This window comes from Lepisosteus oculatus, chromosome 7 (assembly GCF_040954835.1).
Source record: "Lepisosteus oculatus isolate fLepOcu1 chromosome 7, fLepOcu1.hap2, whole genome shotgun sequence".
In the NCBI taxonomy this organism is placed as follows: Eukaryota; Metazoa; Chordata; class Actinopteri; order Semionotiformes; family Lepisosteidae; genus Lepisosteus; species Lepisosteus oculatus.
Window position 1 is genome coordinate 29,112,874 of NC_090702.1, and position 19,358 is coordinate 29,132,231.

Here is a 19,358-nt window from a genome sequence, read left to right on the forward strand (position 1 = left end):
AATATATATTTAGGTCAAATTGTTGTTTACAATTTGGTATGTAGTTTATAAGGTTAAGAGGTTAGATAATTTTAAGATATATTGACTGCTAAAAATTTTAACATACTTGTTTTAACATTCCAAAAAGTTATATCATAAAGAGAAAAATAACCTTTGAACAGTTTTAGTAAGGGAAGGAAAACTTCTGCATGAGAAGTCTGTTTGGTCCATAAGTTAAACTTTGGCCAGCAGTTCATTGTCTCTGATGTCTATCATTTTATAGTCAAGCTGACATAATGAATGAGTCGGACACACCTTCCGCCCATCAGAATAGCACTCTTCTTATCTGAATTGAGAATCACATTAGGACCTCAGAGCCAATCACAGGACACCCAGAAACTCTGAAACCCCAAAGGAAAAACATCTTTGTTTGCTTGGATTTTATCAAAACTTTGCTTCACTTGGAAGGATAACTGGTGGTCTTAAGCAACCATTAAGGTTTCAGTTTCTCAGATCCAGAGGAAGGAGGGAGCCTTTGGGTTACTACCACCCTCTGAAGCGGTCAGCATGATCCCAAACCAGAATCTGATCTGGGAAATGGCAGGCTCTCCTGTCTTGCTTAATGCACCTAAAACATCAGGATTTGGAAACTCAGGGAAGAGTTTTCTTATTGACAATTTGCTGAGAGCAGGGGCTTCTCAGACAGTCCCCAGGGTGCCTGCAAGTCCAACACCAGTGAAACTGTGTCCAAATGTGGAACAAAGCAGCCCAACAGGAGGTCCATATAGTACAAGATGGGTTTCTCAACTTGTTAACCCCGAAGACAGGAGCTGCGTCCAGTCACTAAACAGAGATTGTATCCTTCAGCCTCAAACAGGTAAAAGTAAGCTTCTTTGTTGACTCCAGCAAATAATGGCAGTGTTAAAACTAAGGAGACTACTTATTTGCCCCAGCACTGAGGTAGTAAGCTGGGTTTTCCTGTATCCTGACATTTTAAGTCGAACAATACTGTGAGTTAAATGGCAGTTTTTTTCCCATGTGTCCAAAATCTTTTACTTTATAAGAAGTAATTTATGTTAGCTTGAAATTAAGTATATTGTATCCTACTTGTGCAATCCTAAGCGAATATATTCTATTTGAAATATTAAATTAGGTCATTTCAGTAAATAGTCTATTTACAATGATGCAGTAATGACAGGATAATTGAGGTAATTACAATGTTACAATGCTAACAAATGTTGTGGATATAGATTGTTTATATACACAGTACAGACTTACTAATTAAAAATATTTCACATTTATTTTTGCTTAATTCCTTATAATATCAAAAATATTTACAAGTAAAGATGTACAATCTACAATGTACAGATCAGAAAGATGTACAAGTAAATCAAGTAGTGGAGATTTAGAGAATAATGTCTAAATAATCAACTGAATTTCGATTTTACATTTTTTAACAGCATATCAACAGTGAACTTTGTAAGCTTTTGTTTTAGAGTTGCAAATATTTACACATTTGATATATTTAGTTTAGTGGAGACTTTTGAAAATAAACTCTTAGTAAATTAATTCACCAGAATGTGATTTTTAAAAATACATACAGATTATACACACAATACATATAAAATATTTCATGATGTAAGACTGCTCACCAACCTAAAGAATAATTTTATATGGGTTTCTGAATTCCACACTTAAAATGTTCAAACGTTTATTTGTGGTTAAATGATGATTAAATTTCACTGTCTAACTCAATTTAGAAGAGAAATTTCACAATTTCTACAGTTTTTACATGTTGGTTGTTGACAGGAAAGTCTTACATTTGGAAAATAATAAATACACAACAAACATTTCTAATTATTTTATTCATTTAATATGCCAACCAATAGTAGATGTTGTGTTGGGGAATTTAGATAGAAATTAAATTTATATACTGTGCATCAATATGAAGAATCTTGTTATGTTGAGTATAAGTTATGTGCTTAGCTATTAAAGAATGGAATGAAAAAAAAAGTTCTGACCAGAAAAGAGCTTTGTTTAATCTATAACTTTAATGTTAAAATCCCTAGTGGAATTTGTGAGGAGCCAGAATCTCATTTTTAATGTTTTTGTTTTCTTTTGACTTGAATACTTAATTTAAAACAATACTTTTTAGCTTTACCTTTGCAGTTAAAACACCTATTATCGCTTTAGTTAAGGTTCAAATATTTTATTTAGATTCTGTGCAAAGAAGACACCACCATCATAATTTTCCATTATACAGGTTTTACAAAGATTTAAATGTATAAGACCATAGGATATTTTTTAACTATATCCAGATGCAAATAGAATATAGCCAATCAATCAATCAAATCTGATTTTGTCTGGCTACAAAACTCTTATCGAAGGGATAAAGGACTCATTCTGCAAGGTGCAGAGAGTTTGTATTAAATTAGCTACTGGAGGAATTACAGGGCTTCATGTTTGACTATTCTAACATTTTAAACTGCAATTGAAAACTGTAAAACATTCTTGATGACAGAATTAGAGATGAGATACGTGTAACTTCCAATTTAGCTCTTGCCTTAATTTTTGTTCACAGTTATGTGGATGTTTTATGACACTTACTAGTCTGGCTACATGTTATGGAGATGTTCTCATTAAACTGATAAGAGATAGTGCCAGGGCCAGGTCACCTGAAAAGGCTTTCTAAAGGTGCTGTATTATTAGCACTGGAGACCTGTGAATGTGTGGAGAACTTTGGCACAATCGTTATAATGTTCTATAGAGATTTGCTAAAATGCTAGCTGAGTTCAATTAGTGAAAAAATAATAATTGTGCAAACAAATAAGCAGGCAGCCGTGTGAAAGATGCACTGGGTTTTAAGGGGAAATATGAAATTACTCACTGAGCAGTGGATTGACTGCTGAAAGAGGAAAAGTACAGCTTACAGGCAGAGTAGACAGAATTGCAGTGACGCTTACCTAATGTGTGATCAACAGGCATAGCTCTTAGAGAACAAAGACACGGCAACAAGTCCTTTACTTTGAATGTATACTTACATCTTTATTTCTTATGAAATCTTACAACCACCTGTGTCTTTTTAGCAACTCTTTCTGTTAACTGCCAACTTCAGGGTGAACAATCAAAAATTAGGAACCTGATGGATCACTGGGCTCCTATTAGCTGTAGGTCATCTGAACTAGCATATTTTCACTAACTCAATTAGTGTTGATGTTTCTTTACCTCAGTTGACACCAAGGTAAGATTCCTGAAAGTCAAATACATTTTTTAAAAAGATAAATAAACCTGATTTTTTATATAATTAATCTCATTGTTTTTTAAAAAATGCTGAATTATTTAACATAATGAACAATTTCATATTTATGTTGAAGATTCATATACTTCAAAATGGATGAATGTAACTGCTTACAGTAAATGCTAAACGTAGTTCTTATTTGAAAGAACTGTCCTTTATGTCCTTTACAAATAGATTTAATTTCTTAAAAAACACTTATAAATAATATCTTTGTTAATTGGCACCAATTTTGAAAAATATATAAAAATTACAAAATGAAACAATTTAAGATTAAAGGCACTCTATAAAACCACATATTTATTGACATAATGGTGTTTTGAAATACAGGTGTTTTAAATGTGCACACTTTTGCTTTAAAAATTGACAGATTTGCTGCACAAATGCTTGATTTCAGAATTTAGACAAAGTATAGTCTTACAATAATATTATATTAATATAATTTTTTCAATTGTTGGAAAGTTACTGAGGAATGTCTGAACGTGATATAATTAGTGTGATACTAAATATGAAGAGCAACAGCATTTAAACTTTATGTTAACGTTATTTACAAATGTTAACACAGAACGTGTTCAAATTGGATTAAAAATGTTTTTCTGAAATCTGTTAAGAAATTAGTTAAGACAGGTTTGGAAGTACTAAGTATTAAAGATTCATCTTATGCTACATGTCATCACAATAACCCTGCTTTTGTTATATTTCTGGGATATTTCTGTTTCTGAATATTTCAAACATCTTTCTTTTTCAAATCTTTTCTTTAATTTTATTTTCTATTCCCATCAATGTTTTCTAGAAACTAATAAACAGCTAACCAAATCAACAAACAAATGACCTTGCAAAGACTTTAGCTCCAATCAATCTATGATTTCTATGAGACTTTCAACAGGGATCTGTTTTTCATTTAATTTGATGTTTTTGCTCTGCCTTAACTATGACAAAAATTATTGCACAAAATGCTAATTATGATGGGACTCAACATCAAAAAGCATTTTCTTTCTTTTTCAGATAGAAAATTTCAGTCGTTAATATTTTTCTTTGGTGTTTTCATTTTTTGCAGAATGAAATCATCACAAATTGGAATTTCTCAACAAACATTGTGTGCTTCTAAATTGAGCTAAAAGTTAATTCTTAGCATGTTATTTGCAATTTGTTGGCAATTTCCTCTATATTCAGAGAAACAATGCTACATGTATCCTGCAGTACTTGTTTTACATATCTGGTCTTCACAGCATAGGTTTTCTGAAAGAAAGTACTGTATGTGCAACATTTTGCAGACTCTTTGACCAAGACAAATACAGATAAACAAGACCTGCCTTCTTCTCTCCCACATTATTGGTTTCTTTTCACAGCTCTGGTGACAAGTTTCTTACCAAGAGGTCCGCAGTTTCTTCTGGCATGCTGTGGTGGGTCCTTCCCCCCCTCTACCTCCCCCACTGCTTTTTCAAGTAAGTTTTTATGCTTCATCAGCAATGCTTGAGTTCATCTGTAAACCAGAGCAGCAGGATTTAATGTGGTCTGAAAAACTAATTACAGATGCAATACCAAAGAGCTAATTCTCAAATAAAACCTCAGCAGTACTATTCATAAGATTCACAGCGATTTATCAAGTGGGGGGCTTCTATTACCAGGGAAGCCCCCCTATACTTTCTCGGAGAATGGTGCACAATTAACAATACTACAAAGCTGAAATGTTCATAATCATCTGTTATCTCTTTTCATGAGGTTTTATGAACGGTGTGAGTGAACACAGCATGAAGTGTTAATGCCCATTAGAGAAGACAACACAGAGCTTTTCATTTAACAGTTCCCTTTAATTGTCTCTAGTAGTGATGCACAGCAATGACACTTGAAAGGAGATTCACTTTAACTTTGCAAAGTGTTCATACAAAATCTGTATCTCAAAAATACATTTCAGTGCTATTTTGCAGCAAATTGTTGTCATGAAAGTTTCCTTCTTTAGCTGCCCAAGCCCATTTTATAACTGTAGATGAAGATAAGAACAGATTTAGCCTGAGAGTTTAGGGTCAGTATTGTGCTGAAAACAAACCACTCTTCACTCTTCATCTGTCCTGAAGAGGATACAGCATGATAAGGAAGAATAGGATGATTCAATCAGAAAGACGAGTAAGAAATTTGAAAGCTGATGTGCTGATCTTGCCAGTTCCCTGAAACAATACTATCGCATTAATGGATGTGCTTGACAGCAGAGTTAAAAAAATAGTAAACATATATATACAGTATGTTCTATCTTACACATAGCTCCAGGACATAATAAGCACCAAAAGTACAAAAATAGTAATAAACTACTTAAGTTACTGTAGGTGACAGAATGTACATGCAGTTGTGTTTGCTGACAGGGGAAGATATTTTGATGGCTTTACCATGGTAAAATGCCAGAGAAACATCCTCTGTGTGATATTCTGAGAAAGCAGAAAGCTTCAAATTAATCATACAGTAGTTTCTGTTGATATTTTTCTTTTCTTGTTTGTATTTCAGTAATTTTATCCAAGGGTCCCAAAACTTTTGAATGCCAGTGCAAGTACACAGTGTATTCCTTTTCTATAAAACACTCAGCTCCTTTTTATTTGTTGGAAAGCTGGACGGCCCAGTTGACATTTTTTGGGATATGCTGAAGTTCCAAGGAAGGTTGCTAAGTCCAGTAATTCTTGACAAGTGAGGCAGCAAATGCTGGCAGTTTAATGAGTTGTGAGCTCCTAAACACCTTTTAGTGGGCTGACACTTTCCCACAGAGCACTTTACATGGCTGGGCCAAAGAACAAAGCACGACAGCACCATGACCAATCACCACTTTCACTTTACTCATCCACACGCGACCTTGCCACAATTTTTCACTGTGGCGATGAACTTTAAAGACCATTGCGTTCCGAAAAGGCTTGGGCAGGGATCAGTTGCCCTTTTGTATGGTCAGAAAGCAGTGCTCTGTGTGTCACTCTTTTCTCCTGTCCTTCACATGCCAGCCTGGTTCCTGAGCACCATTTAAATCTCTTGACTTGCAACATAAAGCAATGAATGAAAGTGACTTTTATGGACTTAATGTAGCTCATCTTCCCATACAACCCTGTCTACCTGAAAATAAAATGATTAAGTGGAGGAGCTGATTTTATTTGGAATCAGGCTGAATAAGGGAATGTTTAGTGAGCTATTTTAGTTGTTTATTAAGCAGGGCAGATACACTGGTATTTTGCAAGTGACCTATTAATCGTCCATTAAACTAGAATGCATTGAATTTAAATGGAAAAATAGGGACCGTGACTAACCTCCTTATGCGCTCCTTCGAGGTGGTCTGTGTGCCAGCCTAGCACAGATTTGTTGTACAGATTAAAAAGACATTCATCAATGGGATTGGGAAATTGCTTTATTGACTTTTGTTGTGTGTGTGCACCTGTGAATGTAACAACATGGAATTGGTCAAGAAAGGCCCAATAGTTCTTTTATTCTTTATTGATCCAATAATATTTTTAATGCTTTGTAGCACAGAAGTAGACAGTAGTAATATAAAATCTTTGTAGAATATTTATGTCAAAGTGTACTTTATTTTAAAGGTATGATTTGGCATTTGTTCCAGATTGTCATTTGCACGCTGAAATACAGCATTTCAGACTTCATAAATCTCTCCTATTTCCCCTAAAGGATGAATTAGGCTATGAGGACACAAACAAGACTCTTGTCCTGTCTCCAGCAATGCATCCGTTTTTAAGTGGATAAAATTGTTCTCCATTTATTTACCCTGCTGTAGAGAACAATCCAAATTTAGAAAAACAAGCTGTTTCATAACCTTATCTATTGTTGAAGCTAAAAAGCTCTAAAAACAAGAGCTTTTACATAGTATTGAAGCATATTTTCAATTTAGCCTTTTATTTACTTTGTATTTATTTTTTTAACAAATTGCCTTATTCATGGAGACAAAAAAACTAATGTGTGGACATGGATCATTCTGCCACCCTAAAACCATATATTTCCATTAATATATAAGGGTTCAAATAAAAGTTTTATGTTCTAGTAATAATAAAATTCATTTTGGAAGATTATGTAGAGGATTACGCCATGAGGAACATTACATGTTTTCAAATTTCTAAATTAAGCAGGTGTCTCATCGTGTTTATCGATGTTTTGATCTCAGTCATCCAGATGAATTAATTTTATTTTATTAATCCCTAGAAGGAGCAAGTAGTATGACACTGTGGTCACATGGAACAAATACGAAGTCACGCAGAGGTATCCTGAGGAGAGCAGTCTTCTCCGAGGAACAGAGGAAGGAGCTGGAGATGACATTTGAGAGACAGAAATATATCAGCAAGACAGACAGAAACAAACTGGCAAGTCAACTTGGATTAAAAGAATCTCAGGTAAATCTGAAAGTCATATCGACGTATCGTGATTTACATTCTGCCAGTCTGAATTATCTGCACTGAGAGGATGGAACTGAGTTCACTTACTTATGTTAAGCTTCCTGACTGATCTCTCAATCTGTCAGTCTTTCAATTAGAGGCACAGTATCCAGTCCTAACCATTTTAATTTATGCAATAGAACTGCAAGATAGTTAGGTTTCTAATACATTAATTAAAGTAACATAACCTAATGTAATTACAGTTTCTTGTGAGTTATGATTTTGCAGATTTGATTAACACAGTAAATAGTGATGACTTACTAATGGTTATTGTTGTTCCCCAGCTGTGGGAATAAATATTTTTCATCCATACAAAGTTTGGAAGCAGGATTCTCATACAGTGTTAAAATACTTTGTGAATGCCTAACATACCTGTATGTACAGTATGTGCACTGCTGGAATGGCCTCTTTAAACTTTTTCCATTAAATTCTGGGTTCAAATAATTGATTTTTTTCCCTCCCGTGTAGAGAGATGTTATTTTTTAGAATACTACAGCAATTGCAGATTAAAATGTTTATGGTATTATTTTTTCATGCTTTGGGAGGTACAGTAGATATTGTTATATTTGGTAGTGGGTTTCTAAAGAAACCTGCCTTTACCATTTATTAGAACTTTACAATTGCATCTTTGACTCCTATATCAGCAAAGGACATGGGTTGTGAATACTCTATTCCTGTATGCCCACTGGTGAGCATCTTGACAGGGGAGCAACAGTGCCATACAGGAATGTTAGCAGCAAATGAAGAAGTCATGTATCTTTCACAGAGAACACCATGGTCTCACAGGAGGCCAGGAAATTCCAGGGGTCGTTGTTGGAAAAAAATAACAAACCGAGAGAATCAGGATTACAGTCAGTAAATGAGCTAACCTGGACCCAAGCCAACAAGTTTGAACTATATGGCTCAACTTTTTCTTTGTACTAGACCTCAACTATTTTAGCCATATCATATCCAAATCATTTAATGTTTTTTTCTAGATTTTGTATATCTACACTTTTTTTGTATACAAGCAGAGATGTACAATGCCAAAATGATAGATATTAAGATGATGGATTGGAGATGGACTGATTTGAGTAGAACAGTAATCTCAACATTGAATGTGCACCTCTTAAGTACAGACACTGTGTGTGAATACTGTGTGTGAATACTTTATTGTGAATTCTAAGTATGTTAACATATTTAATTAATAGGCCATAACCTAGTAAAGCCCCTTTAATTTTGTCTGGTTTTATTTTGTTTCAGGTGAAGATCTGGTTCCAAAACCGGAGAATGAAGTGGAGAAACTCCAAAGAAAAAGAAACGTTTTGCCTGAAATCCACTGGAGAAGAGCAATCAGTAAGGAATGACCTCTTCAGAGAGGAACTGCAGGTGGAAACTGTATGCAGTAGGGTCAAGGAAATGGACAAAGTAAAAAAGAAAATGTCACATTCCAACAAAATCAGATCATCTGCATTTCAGTCTGTACCAATTTGTAAACACGCAAACATTAACACACAGCTATTACATAAAGCCAATTTTATTCAAAGTTCCACTTAATGAGGAAAACAAATCCTACTTTTTAAAAATGAAAAGGTCTTTCTCATATTCATTTACAAAGCACTTCATCAAATAAAAAAGCTTACAGTTACTAACCTAACTAACAATACCTAAGTTTGCTTCCACTTGCACATTTGTAGTACTTCAGCAGCTGACACCTAATAAAATATTTATACTGTGAATGGAATATTAATATAATATCTGATTAAAATATATTTTCAAAATCGTGTGCTAGTTCCATCTGAAGATTTCATTTTCCCAACTCTTTACTGACCTCTTCTGGGGAAGAGTGAAAGTTTGTATGGATTAAAAGTTTCAACTATGTAAAATGTTAAGGAAAATTTCCATTAATGGGGTGATGGAGGAAAATGACCTTTTTACATAAATACAAAAACTTTCCCAGAAAATGTTGGTGTTATACTTCCATTTGTATGTGAAATGTAATTGGATTCTGATATTTTGGTACAGCTGCTGTGACTTGAAATACATTTTTTTAGATCTCCTCAGTTCTAATGTGCTTTTGTCCAAAGGCCATAAAAGAGTCTTGGCACTTAGGCATTTCCATGCTAGTATTTAAGAACATATGAAAGGTTACAAATAAGAGGAGGCCATTCAGTCCATTGAGCTCATTTGCTTGTAGCTAATTGATATTGCATCTTACTCCAGGCATTTTTTAAAGGATCCAAAGGTACCAGCTTAAGTAATGTTCCTTGGTAGCTTGATACAGAACATAAACCCCTCAAAGGGGGCTTCCCGTTCTAGGTTTTAAACATTTTTCCTCACAATTTCCATTTGTGTCCTGTGGTTTACGTTTCACTGTCAATTTTGTCCTTTGGGTTCACTTGGTTGGTGTCTTTGAGGATTTTAATTACTTAAACCATGTTCTCTTGTAGTTGTCTCTGTTCAATACTAAAAGGATTCAGCTATTTCAGTGTAGAAAATTCCTTCAAGTTCAAGAATGTACCTGATTGCTGTTCTTTGGACAGATTTACAGAACAGTAACATTTTTCATTTAAAATTTAAGAATATTTTGGAAATGGTAAATTTACTTAATTTAAGAAACATAATTTAATCTTCCACATCATTATTTTATTGTAATAATAGGTTTTACATAAAAGAACATGTAAAATACATTCTATACGTTTTAATATACTCTATACATTACTTAATACTGTATGTAAGGCTTTTATGAGAGAATGGCAGCCATTCAGTTGGCAAGGTTAGATCTGCTGGATGAGACAAATGGCCCCCTCTTGTTTTTTTATGTACCTATATTCTATGGCCTGTAATACAAATAAAAAATATGACAAATACTGATTTTGGAAAACTAGGATTTATACTTCTGAGATTATTATAGAATCACAGCTAATAAACATTATAAATTGGAGAGCAGACACCAGACATACGCATTGCAAATACTAAAAACAACTATCTGTTATAGATTGTTGAATCTTACCTCACTCCACGTGGGATATTAATCCATCACACATTCAGTTTGATGATGTAAAAGTGTAGGAATATATCCAGTAATTGCCAGCCCCTTTTCAACTGTTTTGGTTTGCCCATGATCAGATGCCTCATTTGCTTTCTTTGTAATGTATGAACTAGTGTCTGTAACCATATGGAAATACAGTAATAAAGAAACATCTGAAATGTATACTTTATATGTTTATTTCCATTTAAACACAATTTTGAACAATTTTGAAAGACATCTAAGTCAATTTGAACATATTTATAAATATTTAGATATTGTTAATTAAAGACACATTTGGAATGTACAACATTTTAGATTGCACAGTTTAAATCAGAATGATGCTGTGAAAATAAGAACATTTGAATAATTTAATAATATGACAAAATGTCAACAGGTAACAGGCTAAGGTGTAGGAAAGTTGAATTTAGTGAATTGGACTCCAAAAGGTAATAAAAAAGTCATCTAAAAATCCCTCTTACATCCAAAGCATTATCACAATGTCATGCAGTGTTGGAATAGGTTCATTTTTCTACAAGATATGAAGCATGAATGAAGAAGCTAAAACAATATGCTTGTTACAGGTCAATAAAAGTCAAGCACTTTGGTAATATACAGTAGCAGCCCATAATGAATGTTGGCTATGTTCCAATAACCTAGGGGACATGGGACTTTGGAAAACCACTGTTATAGTGTTTTGGTGTGATTTGCCTTATGAATCACAGAGTTGAATTTACATGCAAAGCAAAGCTTTTCATTAATGACCCAAAAAGTTGAATGTATTTATAGTATTTTTCAAATATTGTAGCATTGTGACCATTTTGTACAAAGTGATTTTTTTTTCCATAATGGTAGCTATGTGCATTGTGTGTCCTCAATGTCAACTTATTAATGAATATTAATTCATAACTTATTATTAATGAATATCAATATTTAAATTCTAATTTCTTGTACTGTATGTGCTGTCAGGTTATTGTTTTCTTATATTCCTAACATTGCAACATTTGCTACAATTAGGGTATTGATCACTTACTCAGGAGAACAGAGGAAAAATGATAAGAAACCATTAATGTGACCATTATAGCTGGCCTGAATAATATTAGCTCATTGACACAGTTCAAGTTTGAGTTTGTGCAAAGCTTTTCATTGAGTCAAAATATGTTTGCATTTATATTTATAGTATTTTCTTTAAATACTACAGCATTGTGACCAATACACTCAATTATACACAAAAGGATGTTTTTTCACCTTTGTTCTATTTTTTTCCAGAATGATAGTTATATGTGCAGTTTGTGTCCTCAATATCAGCCTAATGAATGAATAGCAATATTTAAATTATCCTCTTTTTAATATGCTGTCAGAGACAAGATAACCAATGATAACTTACAATATCTAGTTAGATTGGATTAGATTGGAATTTTTTTATTGTCTTCTTATTAGACAGGCTATTTGGCTATTAGGTTATTTGAAAGATATGGAAAAGTATGTGTCCAGGTTCAAGGATTCTGAGCAATTCAAGCTAATCTAATTTACATCATTGTGTTATGGTAGTTAGAGAAGTGGTTGAAATGCCTGGATCTTACATATTTTAATTTCCATCCATCCATTTTATGGACTGTCATCAGAGTTTATCATGCCAAGCAACAGGTGGAAGGCAGAATACACCCTGGACACGAGGCTAGTCCATCACCGCATATGAGTATTTATTTTAACAAATCTTTCAATAGTGAAACCAAAGTTCTTAATTCTGCACTTGAATGAAGTGAAATTTGCTCTGTAATTCATAATTTGGCACTAAATACTCATTTACAATATACTGTATCTCCTCTCCACCTCTTTCTGTACCCACCTCATTCCAGAACACAGACTTCACATTTCTTCAATTGAAATAAATACTGTACAAACAGCAGTAGAACTATAAAGAATTTTATTTACTAAAGCCTTTTGTTTATGTTTTACCTCAACAAGCTCTATTCAATAATGCAATAATGCATGACCTTCAGGTCACACCTAAAATAAAGTGTTACCAAAATAATGAAAAAATGTCCTACAGCTGATAATGAGGAATGCAACCAAAGACGGAAATTCAGTTAAGATGCAGACAATATTCCCATATTACTAAAGAAGATGCCACGGAAGTCTCTTTACCCAATTCAAACATGACCTTAACCGCCAGCGGTGAATCAGATATCAGCTTCATTTAATTACCGGAACATAATTAAATTAACATCCATGTTCAGGAACAATCCTACACTTAAGAATTTTCAAGTAGTTCTGGACTTTATTGGAGTCCCTCCTGAAACAGTGGAGTATTTCATAATCACTCATTGGCCTTGCATCATTGCTGGCAGAGGAAGGTAAGAGCGCATCAGCAGAGGACAGCCCACTTATTGAGTTGCTGATTATTCCAAGTAGCTGCAGCTGCAAGGACAAAAAAAATTGCATTATAAGCTTGGAGAAATTACAACATTTTTATTCCAAAAGAATAGTCTCCGCCATATAAGCATATTATCTGAACTCTAGATGGATTCTTTTACTATTAACAAGTTAAAACAAGATCCAATAATGTAGTTGAGGTAGTCCAAAAGTTTGTAAAAGGTCAAAGAAAAGCTTTGCATATCTAAAAACTAACAATTCTTTCTTGTACTCAATTATGTTATAATTGAGAAATGACTCATATCAAGTCTTAATTTTTTATCTATTCTCTATTTTTAGAATATTAAAATTACATAATCATACACGTTAAGATATAGGCTATATTTAGCAGACATTTCCCTCACAGCCTTTGAATTTGACAGAAAAACTATTGAGTATGAAGCTTTTGTAGGTTAATTTATCATTTTATATTTAATTGTCAGATTATCAGATGCCTTATAGATTTTTTTTACTTTTTATATTTTTGCTTCACTATTGGAATGCCTTTAGAATATAATAGTGAAAATGTTCTTGTTTGGCCAAATCAAGATCCAGCCAAGAATCTATGGAACATAGAAAAACTTGAAAATTGCTGTCCATGTGATCTCCAATCAATATTAAGAGAGCTTAAGTAAATCTGCCAAGAAAAATGAATAAAAAGTGTACCAAACCAATCTGCAAAGTTGGAAGAGATATAGTGGCTATACATGTACAGTACTTTCTCCCAGAAACATTTCCACTGAATATTGAGCTCACAGAAATGCAGTTAAAACTATTATTTGTTCTCTTCAGTTTTTACTAAAACTAAACAAAAGACAGTAATTTGCAAGTATCTTACCTTTTCTGCCACCTTCTCCACCCCATTCTTTAATTCATGCAACATGTCGCTCATTTCCAAAGCCTTATTGCTACTAAAGTTTGTGAAATCCTCATTGCGAGCTATGCTCTGATGAAACTGTGACAGAGGATCTATCCAGGCAACCAGGAGCTTCAGGATCACCTGAGTCAATTCTTCCCTCTGGTAAATAACACATGTGAGTGAGGAAGCTGTGCAAACATTTACAGTAGCGCTTGACTTGGGTAAGAAATAAACATCTGAAATTCAGAACAATAAATCAATTCAGAGAAGGGGATTAGAAGAGAGGTTGAACTTACTGCCAGCCTCTGTGCATTCTCTTTGCCATTAGGAGTTAAAATCATAGATGTGTGGCACTTGCGATTTTCTCTGCCAACTTGGTTTCTGCTTGGGAGAAAGTATTTCTCCTTTACCATGAGCATTGTAAGAAAGGAAAGAAGAGAGAAGAGAAGAAGAGCAAATATATTGTAAATGTGTGAAGAGAAAAAAAGCTACACAGCAGTTCATCCAAAACATGATACAGCAGGACAAGACAAAAGGATGCACTATTAAGGGCAAATAAAAAGGAAGCAATTGTAATTTAAGGACAAGTATCATGTTTGTGATCTTAGTATTTCACTTTCACTGGATTTGCTTAACTAGTTGTGTTAAATGACATTTGGACATTTTGGAATTCCTAAATTGCTCAGGTGAAAAACAAAACTGTGAGTGGTAAAGACAAATAATGCATTCCCTGATAGCATTATGTTGAGAGGAAATTAAAATACAATATCAAATAAGACATTCTGTAAATCTAGAGAATAAGTTATTTCATTTCTGTCCAGTGCATTGATAGCAAATTTCAAAGTGTAGTACAGTAAAATGTCTACAATCCAAAAATTACTATAACTGCAAAAAGCTCAACAAGAACAACATGTCAAACACCTAATTAATAAATATATCAACTGCACGGAACTCACAAATTCTGAATGGAGATCACTGGAAAGACTGTGCATTCTGCTTGAATGCTGGATGACTCTATCGAAAAGGTCCGACACAGAAAGATAGTGGCATCCTGTATGTCCATGGACACAAATAGGTGCAGAGGATACTTTTAACTGTAGTTGCAAGCACATCAGAACCAAAAATAATACTGTAAAAGAGAAGAAAAAAGAGTTAAAGTCCTTTGCATGTATGCATAAATACTGTACATATATAATACATTTTATTTAATTTAGCTCAAATAACTAAAAGTTTTCTTAAAACTACCTTGTCTCATTTTCCTGGACATTCTTGAGATCTTGTTGGTAGACGTTGCTGTCTGTTGGGCTGCTATTTAGCTATTTATATGCTGAATGTTCTGAGCAATGAAAGCCTTTTAGACATCTATGATGAATACATCCATTAAATTGGAAAGCAAGAAAAAAAGGCAGGCAAAGTATGCGTGCTTCTATTCGTCATATTATTTCCCCTCGAATTTGATCATGATTTGCGTCAAATTTTCACAGCCCAAGGCATCCTTCAACAAATCAGGCGTAATCAGATAGAATCAGCAGAAATAGTGGACCTGAAACTCAAGGATGCTGACAAACCCGCTGTTGGGTGTCCTGTCTATAGTTGAGGAAACTGTTTTCACTTCTTTATATATTCTAATCTATCTACCTTCTTATTTCAGTGCTGTGAATGAAGTGACAGCAAAAAGAAAACAATATTTAGTGAAATTTAAAATGAATTCAAAATAGTTTAGTGGGCACATTTTCCCCAGGTTTCAATCAAATCAAATGTTTAACTAGAACAGCAAAACCACTTTAAATTAACTCAAGAATTGAATTTAATGCATTTCCTGTCACGATTGTAAGCCCCTCCCCTCAAGGACGCTCCAGCTCTACCTTGTAACTTTTGTCGTCTCCATCTTGGATTGTATTACCCGGCTCTGGACTTCTGCATATTCTGGATTTCCCTTCGGACTCTCTCTGGACTTGTTTGCCTTGGCCAGGCCCCCCCCATGCACCAGTACACCGCTGACATGCCCCCCTGTTCGTCTACCAGCCCCGACCCAAGTCTTCTTTGCCCGTGTTCGTTGCATTCCCTTCCGAATTTTATAATCTGCATAGGGTCCTGAAAATCGCTTCGTGGCATTTCCTCTGCCACTGCATCTTGAGGGGAGATTGTAATATTCACAGAGGAAGATAATTAACATCTTACAAGCTAGAAAGTATGGAACTTGTCATGTATTTATGTGTGAATTTGCTTTAACAGGTGATAGCTGCTGGCTTTCTAGTCAGAGGAGGCACATACACAATTATAATTGAAATAACACACAGATTCTCAAATTTTATTTGTTCCAGATACCCTTCCTGGCCTCTGTACAGTTTATGTTTTCTATATAACTTTCTTTTCTTTCTTTGATATGACCAGAAGCCATATCACCCTGCAACTCACAACTGACAACCCACTGAAGCTAAGCAGGTGTGAGTCTGGTCAGTACCTATAGTAGATGCGAGACTCATGGGAAAAGGTTGCTGCTGGAAGAGGTGAAATGTCTTACACATCATAGGTGCAACATAAATTACATGATATCGTAGGAATTTGGTGACTTGAACATGGGGGAAAGGGCTATAACCTCTAGTGAAAACTGATGTCTTTATTGGGTCTACAACTCATACGGCATGCATGAGTTTCCTTTTTTTGTGCATGATTGAAATTGCTTTGGGCAGGATACCTGCACTGGTGAGGATATGAGACAAAAATCCCAAGATAAAGATAAGTGGGGAATTTGACAAGGTGGACTCCAAGGGTGAGGTGCCTGAACCGGTCTTACTGTAAATAGCTGAGAGGAGTTGGAGTCCTGCGGTTGTTGTTTTTTTCTGTTTATTTGGTCTTGTGACTGTGGCCAACAACAGGTTATTACCTGTTATTACAGTCTGTGAACTGACTGTTCTAATAGTGTTATTCTGTCTCTGTCCATTTGGAGGCGAACAGCCCCCCAATTCACCCACTTACCATTTACCTTCTCCATATACAGTACATCAGATACATCAAACTCTACATATTAATAAATGAAGTGTATAGCCCTCACCCAATAACATCTTCGCCACCTCAAGACAAACCTCCTTCCAATAGATTCACTTCCTGCCATCCCTTCTCTCTTCCTTTATGCAGTCCACACTTGCTCTACTTCCTTCTTTCTTCCCTTTCTGCTTGATTTTTCACAAGGCATCCAAAGCACCATACCTTCAGCCCCAGACTGCCTCTGATATTCTCTTTTCCACTTTTTCCCTTCCTGCTGCCCACACAGAAACGCTCCCAACCACTGATGCTCACAATTCCCCCATTGAGTGCCAAACACAGCCGTCGCCAATCCCAGCGCCCTCTCCTCAGCTATGGACCAGACGGAGCAGTGATTTTCTGCAGTCTATTGTGGAATTCATCAAACCCTAGGTCAGTGGTTCTTGGAAGGCTTCATTCCCTATATTTCAACCAACCTGATCAACCAAAGGTGCATACATTTTAAGCTTTTGTCTTGAAGAACCCTGTATCAGTGTTATGGGGTTCTGTCAGGTTGCTATTTGCTCTGTCAAGAGAGTTATTTTCAACATGTCAGCCAAAGAAATGTTTTTTTCTTGTCACGCCTCTGCTTAGAGTTCAGTTATTTTGATGCTTAATATTTAAAAATGAAACAAAGGAATAATTGAGAAGGGTTGTAAGGTGTTCCATGTAATAAGAAAGGTTTCTGTAAAAAACTATGGTACTGAATGATAGTCATTAAACATCTCTTTTTGGATAGGGTAAATTATCTAAATGACTTCACAAATTCCACTAGAATGGGAGTCCATACAGCATGTCTAATACACACAGTAAGTGGCTGAGCAATTGTACTGTATGTATTTAATAAATCTCTAAAGCTTTAAAAAAAGGCACCAGTTAACAAATAGCACTTTGGGAACCAAAGGTTGATTAATTTTATACAGTACGTTATGAAGAAATAGACCGGATATTGCATTCTTAACTAGTGTTGCTCTCAGGATAAAGTAAGTGAAGCCAAATGTGCGGTGGATTTTGCATCATCTTTCCAGGTGTAGCGGAGCCAGTAGCTAGTTGGTTGGTTTGGCATGGTGACCTTATCGCCCTCCCTGCACGTAGCAGGGACCTCAACATCCTGGACTGAGGGAGGTCTCCTTTAGCTCATGCCGCTGGTTCCCTGTTGTGTTATGCCGGAGACCCAGGTTTGCGCCCCAGGTGTTGCGGGATGAACCAGGGGGTGGAGCGGTGAGGGCAGGAGTCCGTGCAGAACTGTGACGGTCACATTGGTGCTGTGACCCGGATGGGAGTGTCCTTCGCCAAGGTGAAGTCAGCAGGGGAGGAGAAGCACAGCTAGTTTGGGCACGGTAACGTCATCGCTCTCTCTGCACATAGCAGGGACCTTTAGCTGCCTGGGCTGAGGGAGGTCTCCCCTTGAGCTCATTCGATCATTCAGCTGCATTATGCCAAAGACCTGGGTTCGCGCCCAGGTGTTGTGGGATGAACCCTCCCTGCGAAACCACGACAGTCACACATGCAGCTAACCATTTGTTGAGACCCTTGTATCTTGCTGCTTGTGAAGTACAGTTCAGACCATATACAGAACTATTCTATACTAGTATTAAATATTCTTCTATAGAGACACAGGGAACCATCAGTCACAAAACTGCAGGTTAGATCCTACAGGACTCTGGATCCTTCTTGCAATCTGATGAATAACTTCCACCCCCATTCTGAGGCAACACAACAAATGCCCCATGAGTCATTGGTTTACAAACACCAAATTGAAGAATTCTGATGAACAAAGAGCCGTTAGGTAGGAGAGAGAAACAGGGCAACTGAGTCATGAAGTGCAAGATATAGTCTCCAAAGTGAAACTGTTTAAATCTCAGAGGGACTAGCTGAAATCATTCAAAACCATCCACTGATTCTGTCAGCTTGACTGATACAGTGTTTCCATGCACATTGTACCACCTTTAGACGTATTCTTAACCTATTTTTTATTCACTCCATTTGATAATAAACAAGAAGCAAGACTTAAGTCTAAATGAAGTCATGGAAAAAAGCTAAACAGCATTTAAAACATTTAGAACAAATGTTAATTTTTTTTTTAAATCTAATATTTAGGCATTATTAGGGTTATTAAAACTGTGGCCCAATAAGGTGAATCAGCATAAGAAACAAAACATTTATATCACAACATAACATTTGTTAATTGATGTAAATTGTCTTTCTAGTGATCACATAATTAGTATCACAAATTTTAAGATCGCAGTCACACCAAAGGATAAAGTAATTCTAAACCTGTTGAACATTTTAATGTATAAATTGTCTTGGAGTGATCACATGCGCCTGAGTGGAGGGCTAAGTTTTTAGTGAAGCCTGAAATATGGTACA

General features: G+C 35.3%; 2 protein-coding genes across 2 annotated transcripts; one reads left to right on the forward strand and one right to left on the reverse strand.

Annotated features, from left to right (window-relative positions):
* Positions 1-400: 400 nt before the first annotated feature.
* Positions 401-10,876, forward strand: dbx2 (developing brain homeobox 2). The gene is made up of 4 exons (XM_015352934.2): positions 401-856; positions 4,624-4,719; positions 7,454-7,641; positions 8,926-10,876. The coding sequence occupies exons 1-4, from the start codon at positions 547-549 to the stop codon at positions 9,217-9,219; spliced, it is 888 nt and encodes a 295-aa protein (XP_015208420.1). The 5' UTR covers positions 401-546; the 3' UTR covers positions 9,220-10,876.
* A 1,889-nt stretch (positions 10,877-12,765) lies between these two features.
* Positions 12,766-18,423, reverse strand: prl2 (prolactin 2). Its single transcript, XM_069191989.1, has 6 exons — positions 18,313-18,423; positions 17,175-17,355; positions 14,921-15,093; positions 14,261-14,368; positions 13,944-14,123; positions 12,766-13,111 (listed from the first exon to the last, which is right to left on the reverse strand). Exons 1-6 carry the CDS (start codon positions 18,421-18,423, stop codon positions 12,914-12,916), a joined length of 951 nt encoding a protein of 316 aa, XP_069048090.1. The 3' UTR covers positions 12,766-12,913.
* Between the last annotated feature and the right edge of the window lie 935 nt (positions 18,424-19,358).

What these genes read in the sequence shown, in the direction of transcription:
- dbx2 (XM_015352934.2), top strand. Translation starts at nt 547, where the DNA reads ATGATCCCAAACCAGAATCTGATCTGGGAAATGGCAGGCTCTCCTGTC. An exon ending in TATCCTTCAGCCTCAAACAG is followed by an intron (nt 857 to 4,623) that starts GTAAAAGTAAGC and finishes TTCTTTTCACAG; the next exon opens with CTCTGGTGACAAGTTTCTTA. An exon ending in CTCCCCCACTGCTTTTTCAA is followed by an intron (nt 4,720 to 7,453) that starts GTAAGTTTTTAT and finishes ATTAATCCCTAG; the next exon opens with AAGGAGCAAGTAGTATGACA.
- prl2 (XM_069191989.1), bottom strand. Translation starts at nt 18,423, where the DNA reads ATGCAGCTGAATGATCGAATGAGCTCAAGGGGAGACCTCCCTCAGCCC. An exon ending in GAGGCAGTCTGGGGCTGAAG is followed by an intron (nt 15,094 to 17,174) that starts GTATGGTGCTTT and finishes TCTCTTTTACAG; the next exon opens with TATTATTTTTGGTTCTGATG. An exon ending in AGAATGCACAGAGGCTGGCA is followed by an intron (nt 14,124 to 14,260) that starts GTAAGTTCAACC and finishes GTTATTTACCAG; the next exon opens with AGGGAAGAATTGACTCAGGT.